Below are 14,117 nucleotides of genomic sequence, written 5' to 3' on the forward strand. Positions count from 1 at the left end.
GCTACTCCAGCCTGCTTTTGATTTGCATTTGCATGGAATATCTTTTTCCATCCCCTCACTTTCAGTCTGTATGTGTCCCTAGGTCTGAAGTGGGTCACTTGTAGACAGCATATATATGGGTCTTGTTTTTGTATCCATCCATCCATTGGAGTATTTAATGCAATTACATTTAAGGTAGTTATCGATATGTTATGTTCCTATTACCGTTTTCTTAATAGTTTTGGGTTTGTTATTGTAGGTGTTTTCCTACTCTGTGTTTGCTGCCTAGAGAAGTTCCATTAGCATTTGTTTTAAAGCTGGTTTGGTGGTGCTGAATTCTCTTCTTTTGTTTGTCTGGAAAGGTTTTAATTTCTCTGTCCAATCTGAATGAGATCCTTGCTTGGTAGAGTAATCTCATTGCAGCTTTTTCCCTTTCATCACTTTAAGTATGTCCTGCCACTCCCTTCCGGCTTGCAAAGCTTCTGCTGAAAGATCAGCTGTTCACCTTATGGGGTTTCCCTTGTATGTTATTTGTTGCTTTTCCTGTGCTGCTTTTAATATTGTTCTTTGTCTTTAATTTTTGATAGTTTGACTAATATATGTCTTAGCATGTGTCTCCTTGGATTTATCCTGTATGGGACTCTCTGCACTTCCTAGACTTGATTGACTATTTCCTCTCCCATACTAGGGAAGTTTTCAACTCTTCAAATATTTTCTCAGTCCCTTTCTTTTTCTCTTCTTCTTCTAGGACCCCTATAATTTGAATGCTGGTGCATTTAATATTGTCCCAGAGGTCTCTGAGAGTGTCCTCAATTCTTTTCATTCTTTTTCTTTATTTTGCTCTGAGGTAGTTATTGCCAGTATTTTATCCTCCAAGTCACTAATCTGTTCTTCTGCCTCAGTTAGTCTGCTATTGATTCCTTCTAGAGAATTTTTACTTTCGTTTATTGTGTTGTTCGTCATTGTTTGTTTGTTCTTTAGTTCTTCTAGGTCCTTGTTAAACATTTCTTGTATTTTCTCCATTGTATTTCCAAGATTTCGGATCATCCTTACTATCATTACTCTGAATTATTTTTCAGGTAGACTGCCTATTTCCTCTTCATTTGTTTGGTCTGGTGGGTTTTTACCTTGCTCCTTCATCTGCTGCATGTTTCTCTGTCTTCTCATTTTGCTTAACTTACTGTGATTGGGGGTCTCCTCTTCACTGCCTGCAGGTTCATAGTTCCTGTTGTTTTTGGTGTCTGCCCCCAGTGGGTAAGGTTGGTTCAGTGCGTTGTATAGGCTCCCTCGTGGAGGGGACTGGTGCCTTTGTTCTGGTGGATGAGGCTGGATCTTGTCTTTCTGGTGGGCAGGTCCAAGTTTGGTGGGCATGGAGTGCGGGGCGGGCCTGCGGCGGCAGAGGCTGGAGCGACATTGCACCAGCCTGAGGCGCTCCGTGCGTTCTCCCGGGGAAGTTGTCCCTGGATCCCGGGACCCTGGCAGTGGCGGGCTGCACAGGCTCCGCGGAAGGGGGTTGTGGATAGTGACCTGTGCTCGCACACAGGCTTCTTGGTGGCGGCAGCAGCCTTAGCGTTTCATGCCCGTCTCTGGGGTCCGCGCTTTTAGCCGCGGTTCGCACCCGTCTCTGGAGCTCCTTTAAGCAGCGCTCTTAATCCCCTCTCCCGCGCACCAGGAAACACTGGTCTCTTGTCTCTGCGGCAGGTCCAGACTTTTCCCCGGACTCCCTCCCGGCCAGCCGTGGCGCACTAACCCCCTGCAGGCTGTGTTCATGCCGCCAACCCCAGTCCCCTCTCTGTGCTCTGACCGAAGCCCGAGTCTCAGCTCCCAGCCCCGCCCGCCCCGGCGGGTGAGCAGACAAGCCTCTCGGGCTGGTGAGTGCTGGTCGGCACCGATCCTCCGTGCGGGAATCTCCCCGCTTTGCCCTCCTCACCCCTATTGCTGCGCTCTCCTCCGCGGTTCTGAGCTTCCCCCTCCGCCACCCGCAGCCTCCGCCCGCGAAGGGCCTCCTAGTGTGTGGAAACCTTTCCTCCTTCACAGCTCCCTCCCACCAGTGCAGGTCCCATCCCTATCCTTTTGTGTCTGTTTATTCTTTTTCCTTTTGCCCAACCCAGGTACGTGGGGGGTTTCTTGCCTTTTGGGAGGTCTGAGGTCTTCTGCCAGCGTTCAGTAGGTGTTCTGTAGGAGTTGTTCCACATGTAGATGTATTTTGGGGAGGAAGGTGATTTACACATTTTACTCCTCCGCCATCTTGAAGGTCCTCATTATTTTTTTAATCTCTAAAAGTACTTTGACTGAAAGTGCTTTGTGTGCTTCATATGTTTTTAAAATTTTTTTCATAAGACTGTGACTTTTCTTCTATTCCTGATTTTTTTTTTTTTTTGTCTCAGCATGTTATATTTAAATCATTAGCAGTTTTCTTTCTCTAGACCATTTTCCTCTCAGGGAAAAATTGATTTCAGGGACTGTGCATCAAGACTAGTCATACTTTTTCTGAATGAGTCTTTAATTTGATCTTCTGGTTGCTGTGAGTTGAATAACAACCTCATTTCACATCAGCTGCCTTGACGGCCTCAAGAGCCTCTTTGATGAACCCCCAGGTCCTCTCTAGCTCCCGTGCCCTGCATTGTCCTCATCTTTGGTGAACTTAGAATAAACTTAGAATCAAGTCCGAAACGTTTATCGTGGCCCATTAGCTCCACATCAGCTGGCTTTGCCACGGACAGTTTTGTCTAGTTCTTAAGGGTCTGAGGTTCACGCTCCATCCCTCTCCTTGCTCGCTGTGTGACCCTGGAAACAATCCTTAATCTCCCTCTGCCTCAGTTTACTCATCTTTAAAATGGGAACATAATAGTATCTACATCATAGAGGTTTATTATTATTATTATTATATTGAAGTATAGTTGATTTATAATATTGTGTTAGTTTCAGGTATATAGCAAAGTGATTCAGTTATATATATTGTATATATTTCAGATTCTTTTCCATAATAGGTTATTACAAGGTGTTGAATATAGTTCCCTGTGCTCTATGGTAAATCCTTACTGCTTATCTGTTTTATATACAGTAGTTTGTATCTGTTAATCTCATATTCCCAATTTATCTCCCCCCACACCTTTCCCCTTTGTTAGCCACATCATAGAGTTTTTCTAAGGATGAAGTGAATGGATGCATAGAAAGGGCTTAGAAGGGCACCTGGTATGGAGAAGACACTTAGTAAGTCTTAACTTCTCTCCTCTTCTTCCCTCTCTTGCCCCCCACCAGCCCCTCACCACACTCTCCTCCTTTCAGCTCATTTTAGCTGAAGGAGCTTTACACCTACTCTTCCTAACACCTGGAAATTTCCTTTCTCCATTTCTCACATAATTCATTCCTATTTATTCTTCAGTCTCTGCTTAACTGTCACTTCCCAGATCCAGGGGGCGGAGTGGTGAAGGCAGGGACATTATCCGCTGCATCATTCTCATTGCCCAGCCTAAGCTTGGAACAGCACTCTACAATGTGTCTGCTGACAGCAGACAGCTTGGGTGTCCAAGTGTTCTAGCCCTTAACCAACATCAGGTGCAGTCTTTTGGCCACGCCATGTTGGGATCTTAGCTCCCCAACCAGGGATCGAACCTGTGCCCCCTGCAGTGGAAGGTGAAGTCTTAACCACTGGACCACCAGGGAAGTCCCTGTCAGGAGCAGTTTTGAAGCTGTTGTTTGGAGAGGCAGTTTTGAAGCCTGTCCCCCTACTAACGGCGCTACCTAGCACTCGCCTGCTGTTGGCACTTGAGTCCAGCCCACTTCCCCTTCAAAAAGGCCATTTTACCCCTAAGCTGAGATTTCCTTTTCCAAGTTGCCTTTATACAGTGAAATGTTTGAATGAATAAAATTAAAATGTTGATTTCATTTTAAAAGTTCATTTTTAGTAGCATCATTCCTGTTTTGTTTTTAGGTGCCCTTTTTTCTGATTCTTCTCTCTCCTTTTGCTCTCTTTTTATTTAAATAACTTTTATTGCTTTCTTTTTCTCTTTGCAAGAGGAATACATGTCACTCTAGAAAATTCCTCACTACTGATTTGTTACGTTGTACTTACACTTTCCCTGTAAGTGATCTAAAACTTTTGGGGAACAAGTTAGAGATAGAAATACATCACTATGAAGAAATAATAAAGCAAAAGAGGTGTGAGTTACCTACTTAAACATTTATCTGTTATCAAAATTGCATTTCCTGGGCTTCCCTGGTGGCGCAGTGGTTGAGAGTCCGCCTGGCGATGCAGGGGACGCGGGTTCGTGCCCCGGTCCAGGAAGATCCCACATGCCGCGGAGCGGCTGGGCCCGTGGGCCATGGCCGCTGAGCCTGTGCATCCGGAGCCTGTGCTCTGCAACGGGAGAGGCCACAGCAGTGAGAGGCCCACGTACCGCAAAAAAAAAAAAAAAAAAATTGCATTTCCTTATTTATTTGGCGTGCACGGTGAGGATATAAAGTTGTTTTGGCGGCTGGCATAAGCTGTGGGGAACTACGCAGCAGGCCTGCTATTTTTACTTTTTATTTTTTATGTGTTGTATTTCTTTCTTTTAAAATTAATTAATTAATTAAGGTTTTGGCTGTTTTGGGTCTTCATTGCTGTGCACAGGCTTCCTCTAGTTGTGGCGAGTGGGGGCTACTCTTCATTGTGGTGCGTGGACTTCTCATTGCAGTGGCTTCTCTTGTTGCGTGCTCGTGCACCTAGAAGCACCTAGGCTTCTAGGTGCACGAGCTTCAGTAGTTGTGGCACACTGGCTCAGTACTTGTGGCTCTTGGACTCTAGAGAGTAGGCTCAGTAGTTGCAGCACACAGGCTTAGTTGCTCCACAGCATGTGGGATCTTCCTGGACCAGGGTTCGAACCCATGTCCCCTGCATTGGCAGGCGGACCAGGGAAGTCCTCTACTTTTTACAGGGCAACGTGAGCCTTTAAGGAAGTGAGTAGATTGCTCTCTTGTGTTGATATCTTTTACAGATTTTGTACAAGTAAATATAATTTTCCTCAAATAGAAGCCCTGACAACTAACAGCAACAATAAAAAGAATTCCAGCTATAAGTGGAAATTTTAAAAATAATAATTTGGAGGGAAACTAATCATGGAGCCGAAGGGAATAGTATTGAATACATGAATGTTTATGTGACTGGAGGATAAACTTGCTGGTCTGTTCTAATGACCAAATGAATTCTTGACGTCCTCAGCTCTACCCTGCCCTTTGGGAGGCCAGCAGAGCTTTCCAGCTCATAGTTATAATGCTTCTTACTTGGAAAGAGGACAGCAGAGACCCTAAACTAGTCCCCAAATCTAAACTAGTCCCTAATGAGCCGTGGAGAAATATGAGGCTGATTTTACCAAATACACATGGATTAGGGCTTTTGTATTTCATTAAAAATGAACCCTAGCTAAGAATTCGTTGTTTGTACCAACAGCTCTTATCCTCAGATATTACGACTCCCAATGACTGTTTAAAAAATGTTATTGTGTCACTTCTTAGATTGCACTTCCTGGCTTTGAAACAATGCTGAATTTGCAGTCATCCTCAAAAGCCCAAATTATATGCTTTGTTCCTCATATTGACAAAGGAATTTGGATCTTCATTTGAACACCTTGATCTACTACGAGAGGTGAAGGAGAGTGCTCTAAGACTTGACACACTCTAAGAAACGTATTTTCTATATTGATTTTTTTTTTGGTAAAGTAAGAGATACAATTGATGCAAGTGAGCATCTGAGTTTAAAAACAGATGATATTATGATTGTTAAAATAATAGTAATTAGCATATATTTTTCTCTCTTGAATGTAATTTATCAGAATGATTCCTTTCTCTGTCTGCCTTACTTCATTAAGTATGATAATCTCTAGGTCCATCCATGTTGCTGCAAGTGGCATTATTTTTTTCTTTTTTATAAATTATTTTTTATGGCTGAGTAATATTCCATTGTCATATGATATCACTTATGTGTGGAATCTAATTTTAAAAACAACACAAATGAACTTATTTACAAAACAGAAACAGACTCACAGATCTCAAAATCAAACTTACGGTTACCAAAGGGGAAACATAGGGGGAAGGGATAAATTATGAAATTGGGATTAACAGATACACACTACTGTATATAAAATAGATAACTAACAAGGACCTACTGAGCACAGGGACCTACTAGAGCACAGGGAACTCTACTCAATATTCTGTAATAACCTATATGGGAAAAGAATCTGAAAAGGAATGAATATATATATATATATATAAAACTGAATCACTTTGCTGTACACCTGAATTGACAAAACATTATAAATCAATTATATTCCAGTTAAAAAAAAAAGATTCCTACTCATGCCACTGTGACATCTAAGTTTGATAAGGAAGTTTCTAAGGGTTATGGTTCCTAACATTTATTTATGAATGATTCATACCACAAGCAAATAATATCTCATCAAGAATTTATTTTTTACTTGATAAATATACTCAATTCACACTTAAAATTTAAAAATAATTAATTGTATAGAAAGAAAACTGAGGTTTGTCCTTTAAACAACTCCTACTTATAGTAAGCAAGCCTTTTATTAGTCATTAATCATAATAACTTATTTGTTTTAAAATGTTTTCACTTCAGCTCAGTACATCTCAGCAACTTTTATTGACTTTGTGTCTTTAACCTTTAGAGCTATTCCATCTAATGACTCCCTTTAAATTTTGTCTTATCAAGTAATGTGGCAGCTCAGCACATTTGCTGAGTCAGCTTTGTCAAGACCTGAGAAATTCCTTAGCAATGAAAACGGTGCTTAAGTGTTCAAATATTTGGAAAATAATGTGCTAGTCCTTTCATGTAGAAAAATCATACTATCAACAGTTAGTAAGTTCTGCGATTTGAGCTTCCTTCATAACCCCAACCTCAACACCCATGTGTATACAGACAGCCACACACATTCCCTTTCTCTCTCTCTGTCTCTCTGTCTCTCTCTCTCTGTCTCACACACACACACACACACACTCACTCACTTTATGATGTTAATGAGGAAATGCCCTACTCATTCAGATGCCTGACATGTTGACCAGCCACAGCTTCATGGTCACAAATGAGATACTTTAGTCTAACCCATCGCACTGACGAGTTCAAAAACTCCGGGGGAAAGAACAGCTTAAGAATCTTGGATACAGAATGTTATCCTTCACTAAGGCTCTCTCGTGCTCTCTCATGATCATGCTCAAAAGACCCTCTTAGCACCAGACTCTAAGCTTGGCGATCTGGGTTGTAGTGATCTCTGTGGGCGTCTAATAAAATAAGATTGGACCATTGAACTTTTGATTCATTTGATTTTATGATATGTATCTGTTTTATAATTAGCATGTGATGTATTGCCTCTAGAAAGTGCTAGCAGCCATAAAGTTAAGGGATTGTCAATTGGGGTCAAACAAGTCTGGGCGTGAATTCCAGCTCTGCCCATTCCTAACTGTGTATTTGAATTTAGGCATCATTTCACCTCTTGTACTCCAGTTTCCATGTTTATCGAATGGGATAGTAATCCCTATCTCTCACCTTTTTATCTGAGGATTAAATGAGATAATGTGTGAAAGTGCTTACTTAGCTCAGTAACCAGTAATGGCTATTATTCTGAAATGGTAAAAATGACTTAGGATCCATACCCAGGGAAATACAAAGACACAAAGAGCCTTCTCTGCCTCTGTTTTTTTTGCACTGTGCTACTCATTGCTATCTTGAAATTCCATGTGTGAAACAGACCTCAAATAAGAGAACACTTAAATTTCATTTTTAAATTTAAATAAAAATTTAAATATCTCACTTTAAATAAAAATTTAAAAATCACAGTTAAATAAAAATTTAATTTAAATAACAATTAAAATTTAATTTAAATAACAATTAAAATTTTACATTTTAATTTAAATAATTTAAATTTAAGTAAAATTGAAAGAAAAGTTAAATTCTAAATAAAAATTTAAAATTTAAATAAAAATTTAAATAAAATTAGAAGAAAAGTTAAATTCTAAATAAAAATTTGAAGTTAAAATGTAAATAAATCAACTTATTGCAGGTAACGAAGACAGGCACGTCCACACGACCAGTTTGCCCCAAATAAAAACTGTGACGGATGAATTGAGGCAAAATGAAAACCTGACACCTTCGCAGCCAGCCGGGAGGACCCGGCTGTCATGGCTACCAGGAGCCACAACAGAGGGCTCGACTCCTGAGCTGGAGGGACGCCAAGAGCCCACCTTCGAACGGGGAATCCTGAGAATGATGTCGCAGCAGGATGTGCGCGCTGAGATCTTCCTCTGGAGCTTTCTGCTGTGGTCGGACACCATAGAAATGGTGCGGGTGGCCGGGCACCACAAAGTGTACACGTCAGGCTGGGTCTACCCCGTCTACATCTTCAGTTTCATTTCTCTTCTTCGAATGATACTGACCCCCCGGAACCCGCTTCTGAATTCCCTGGGCATCGTGCTCCAGGATCTACCCTTTATCTTTGTTAGACTTAGTTTAATCATTGGCCTGGGAACGATCACACCCGTCTTGGGCCTTTGTAAAAATGTACTCGTGACTCTCTCTTATGTTTACTTCAATTACTTAACCAAATTCAGGATTTTCTCTCCCTTTGAGGTATCTTTTTAACAAGGGAATGTCCCATAGTCAAACCTCTTTGTTATGCACATGCACGCATTTATAATCTTTTTGGGGGGCAGGGATAAATTTTTGTGCTATAGGAAGAAATGAAGAATAGATGCTAGAGAAAAAAACTATTTTTAAAAACTGTAGCATATCAATTTTTAAAATGTATACAAATGGTGCTAAATTTAAGCAAAGTTATAGTCTTCTAAGTTGGTTCCCCTTGATCTCTAGAAAATGTTAATAGTTAATTTTAGTTACGTATTCTGCACTTTTTCTAAAAGCACCCTTCAATAAAGCCTCTTAAAAATTAGAACATGTTTTCCCACTAAGTTAGTCCAAGAATGAAATTTTTTTATTGTTTATATAAAGTGCATCACAAGAATTAATTAGTTAAAATTTATTTTAGGAAATACACTTGTAATTATGGAATAATGTTTAGATTCTTTAAAAACATTTGAATTGTAGTTTTAGGGTCTCCTTCAAATATGGAATTATGCTCCTTATTCTGCTGTGGCAAGCGACTTTTATGTAATCAATTGTTTTCAGCATAGAAAGCAGTAAATTTAGTTTCAGACATTTGACTCAGTTTAATATAATGAAGTCAAGGTACACCAGTAAGACCTAGATAAAGTTTTATAATAGGAAGCCATTAATTGAAGAGGGAGATTTCAAAGTAGAAGAATATCTTATTTGCGGAATTGGATACCATCATGAAAACAGTCAGGTACAAGCCCTGTTTAAAATTAGAAGTTCAACTTACAAATATAACAGCAAATGCATTAGTGTCTTATGTGATAATAAATAATGGTTATCCTGATGTTAAATAATTAGATACAGAATTATGCGATTTGCTTTCCTATGTTGGGATGCTCTCAGATACTCATAGCAGGGGCTATCCATTCTGCATACATTTTCAGATGCTAGAAAGATTTCTGAGAGGCTTATGTGTGCAGAGTAATGTTTAACATAGGCATTCTCTGCAGTGATCTGTGATAACAAATAGCCTAAAGAATGGATAACTGAACTTGCCTGCCACTCCACCAAATCCCCCAATCTCACTCTCCCCTTATGCTTTATGGTTTTTCCTTACACCATAAGAGGAGATCTATTCACAGTTGTTGAAAGCTTAGCTTCTGGCTTTATGACTTGGGGTGAAATCTTTGACTACTGTAAACCCCAGTTTCCACATCTAAAAGATGAGTATATTACTAATACTTTAATAGGGTTAAATAGTACTTTATAGGATTGAGAGGATTAACCGAGATAGGGAATGTTCTCATTACCTTGTCTGGTGAACTATAATAACCCAATGAATACTAAATATTTTAATTGTACCCTAAGGAGAAACAGGTAGCTTAAAGCATTGTTTAAATTTTCCTGTTTTATTCTTTTCTTTGTTCTACTTACCCTCTGGGAATAATAATTTAAATCATGCATTTGTGAAAAGTAAAATATAAAATCTTCAGATTACCTCAGACCATAATTTTTCATCAAGTAGTATTATGTCCAGAAGTGAGTAATCCACTGAATATACAGATTAAAGTTGAAGTATATAAGTATTCATTCATCAGGCATTGGAGTGTCCCTCCTATGAGTTCTCATAGAACCCTAACTATAGCACTTTTTTAAGACTTTCATTATGTTTTACTTTTCTGAGTTCCCCATTAATCTTTAAATTCCTTAAAGAAAGGCCCAAGGATATCTTGTTTAACAATGTATCTTTATCTTCTTCTGTCAATCCCACAGAAACTTACAATACTTATAATTCTAAAAAAATTATCATATAAATAATTTCTTTCAAGTCATACCATGATAATCTTCTTTATGAAGAAGAATTTATAACCAAGTAGTTGACTCTAATATCCTTAAATATGAAAATATTTTACATACATTTATATTTATCTTTGTATTGGAATTTATAGAGTGAAAAATGCTCAGATAAGCTGAAAAGTATTACTTATTTGAGTTTAGGATGCATTTTGTATCTAATATTTGAATATGAATATGCCTGATATTTTGGAAAGTGGCAACACTTTGTATAAATAATGAAGGCGTGTACAAAAGGCTCCATGTAGGAGGAAAATTATTGAGTATGTAGTTTAATTTAATAGTTTACTAAGGGTGTACACGTGTATATAAAGTTCAAGTCTATGATATTTAATAGGCATTGCAGCAAATTTGAATGAAACATTGGTAGTTCTACACTGTGTGATTAAATGTTATGCTATTAAAATTATATTGTAATTCTCATTGCTTCTAATGATTTTTGGTATTAAGACCCATGTAGCTTTTGTGTCCTTATAAAAAGTTATGAAGTTAACTTAACATATAGATTAAAATTAAATGGATGGAGAAAAATATACCATGCTAACATTAATCAGAAGAAAGTAGAAGTACTTATATTAATTTCAGACAGACCAGACTTGAAAGTAAGGAAATTTTTCGAGGGTTAAGAAAGGCATGATTATGTAATAATAAAGGAGTCAGTTCTCCAAGGAGACATAATCCTTAATGTGTATACACCTACAGAGCATCAAACCACATAAGGCAAAAACTGATAGAAATGCAGAGAAATAGATGAAACCACTATTATAGTTGGAACCTTCAACACCCCTCTCTCAGAAATGGACAGTTCCAGCAGTCAGAAAATCAGTAAAGACATAGTTGAACTCAATGACACTATCAATCAACTGGATATAATTGACATCTACAGCCTACTTCATCTGATAAAAGCAGAATATACATTCTTCTCAAGCTCACAAGGAACATTTACCAAAATAAACCACATTCTGGGGTGTAACAGAAACTAACAAATTTAAAAGAATAGAAATAATATAATGTCTGTTCTCATAATGGAATTTAATTAAAAATCAGTAACAGGTAATAGAAAAATCTCCAATTATGTGGATATTAAACGTTTCTAAATAACACATGGGTCAAAGAAGAAATCTCAAGAGAAATTAAAATATATTTTGGAGTAAATAAAAATGAAAACAAAACATCGAAATGTGTAGAACGTAGCATAAGCAGTGCTTAGATGGAAACTTATAATATTGAATGCACATATTAGAAAAGAAAGATCTACAGTCAATAAATTAAGTTTCCACCTTGGGAAACTAGTAAAAGGAGAGCAAATGAAATGCCATGTAAGGGGAGGAAAAGAAATAATAAGAATTAGAGCAGAAATCAGTGAAATTGAAAACAGAAAATCAATAGAGAAATCAATAAAACTACAGCCTGGCTCTTTGAAAAGATTGATAAAATTGTTATGCCTCTAGCCATGCAAACTAAGAAAAAAAGAGAAGACGCAAATTAGCAACATCAGAAATTAAAGAGGGGACATCACTACAGATCTCACTGAAATTAAAAGGATAACAAAGGAATGCTATGAACAATTCTATGTCCACAAATTAGACGACCTAGACAAAGTGGATCAACTTGAAAGAAGCAATCTGTCAAAACTCACACAGGAAGAAATAGATGATCTGAATAGGCCTATACCGAGTAAAGAAATTGAATCAATAATTAATATCCTTCCAAAACAGAAAGCACCAGGTACAGATGGGTTCATTGGTGAATTCTACTTAACTTTTAAGGAAGAAATCATACCAATTCTCTGCAATCTCTTTTAAGAGGACAGAAGAGGAAGGAATATTTCCTAACTCATTCCACACAGCCAGCATTATCCTAATACTAAAACCATACAAAAATATTACAAGAAAACTACAGAACAATATCTCTCATGAACATTGAGGCAAAAATCCTCAACAAAATATTAGTAAATCAAATACAAAAAGATATAAAAAGAGGGAGGCAGAGTCAAGATGGCTGCACGGAAGGATGCAGAGTTCCTGTCTCCCCACAGGTAGGGCACCTGCCGGTTGCTGTTGGGAGACCTCAGCACCCAAGGAGATGGGAGGAACCCCCGAGAGACTGGGTAGGACATGGGGGGAAGTGAGGAGGTAGGAGAAGTGGAGGCTGTACAGGACTGGTGCCCCGAGGGGTGGCTGAGAGAGGGGAGGGGTTCCCATGTCTGGAGGGACCCTGGGAGGGCTCAGAGGATAAGGGGGGAGTGTGCCTAGTATGTCCCCTGCCCAATCAGCTCTGGGAAGCCTGCTGGGCTCCTGGGCCAGGTCCTCCACCCTCTGAAGGCCCCCTCCAGCCTGCCTGGGTCCTCGGGGCCTAGGAGGGAGATGGGGGGTGGGGGAGCAGAGGAGAGGCGGATGGAGAGGGGCCCTCCAGGATCGGAGGATCAGGGGAGGTGCAGAGGGTGTTTCCCCTGACACTCGGGCCCAGGGAGCCTGGGTCCCAGACCTGGACCTGGTCCTTCACCCTCCAAGGCCAGAGGCACTCCTTGGCCCTTCCTGCACGTTGAGACTAAGCCCCACACCCCCGAACCCCCAGGGCCTTTTCTGGCCCTGTGGGTCCTAAGCATAGGCCCCGCCCACTGCCTAAACCCCACCCCTGCCTAAGCCCCACCCCCACAGCCAAGGCCTTATTCAGCTTTTTTTTCTTTTTCCCTCTTTTTTTCCTATTGTGATTCTGTTTTACCTTCTGGTTGTTTAATCTATATTTTTATTTTTTCTAACATATCTGTTAGTTTTCTAATTTTATTTTTTTCCCTTTGTTATTGTTTTGCTCCTTTTTTTTTTTTTTTTTTTTTTTTTTGCTGCCCTGTACGATTTGCAGGATCTTGGTTCACAAGCAAGGGGTCGGGCCTGAGCTCCTCTGGTCGAGATCCGAGTCAGGACCACTGGACTAGCAGAGGACCTCAGACCCCAGGGAATATTCATTGGAGTGAGGTCTCCTGGAGGTCCTCATCTTGGCACCAAGACTGAGCTCTACCCAACAGCCTATGAACTCCAATGCTGGAAGCCTCAGGCCAAACAACCAGTAAGACAGGAACACAAACTGACCCATCAAAAGAAAAAAAAAAGAGACCACAAAAAAAAGGGTCACAGATGAAGGAACAAGGTAAAAACCTATAAGACCAAATAAATGAAGAGGAAATAAGCAACCTACCTGAGAAAGAATTTAGAGTAATGACAGTAAAGATGATCCAGGATCTCGGAAACAGAATGTAGGCACAGCTCGAGAAAGTATAAAAGTTTTAAAAAGTTCTAGAAGAACTAAAGAACAAACAAACAGAGATGAACAACACAATAGCTGAAATGAAAAATACACTAGAAGGAATCAACAACAAAACACCTGAGGCAGAAGAACGAATAAGTGAACTGGAAGACAGAATGGTGGAAATAACTGCTGAGGAGCAGAAAAAGAAAAAAGAATGAAAAAAATTGAAGACAATCTCAGAGACCGCTGGGACAACAGTAAACGTACCAACATTATACAGGTCGCATCCCAGAAGAAGAAGAGGAAAAGAAAGGGTCTGAGAAAATTTTCTAAGAGATTATAGTAGAAAACTTCCATAATATGGGAAAGCAAATAGTCACCCAAGTCCAGGAAGCACAGAGAGTCCCATACAGGATAAATACTAGGAGGAACATAC

General features: G+C 39.5%; 1 protein-coding gene across 1 annotated transcript in view; it reads left to right on the forward strand.

The window, feature by feature from the left end:
* The window catches only part of TMEM236 (transmembrane protein 236), a 48,559-nt gene extending 37,701 nt beyond the window's left edge, over positions 1 to 10,858 (forward strand). The window contains exon 4 of the mRNA XM_019933518.3: positions 8,034 to 10,858. Coding sequence (XP_019789077.1) covers positions 8,034 to 8,611 — 578 coding nt within the window. The 3' untranslated portion in view covers positions 8,612 to 10,858. The remainder of the gene's footprint in view (positions 1 to 8,033) is intronic.
* The last annotated feature ends 3,259 nt before the right edge of the window (positions 10,859 to 14,117 follow it).

The sequence above is a fragment of the Tursiops truncatus genome, chromosome 2 (assembly GCF_011762595.2).
Source record: "Tursiops truncatus isolate mTurTru1 chromosome 2, mTurTru1.mat.Y, whole genome shotgun sequence".
Classification (NCBI taxonomy): domain Eukaryota; kingdom Metazoa; phylum Chordata; class Mammalia; order Artiodactyla; family Delphinidae; genus Tursiops; species Tursiops truncatus.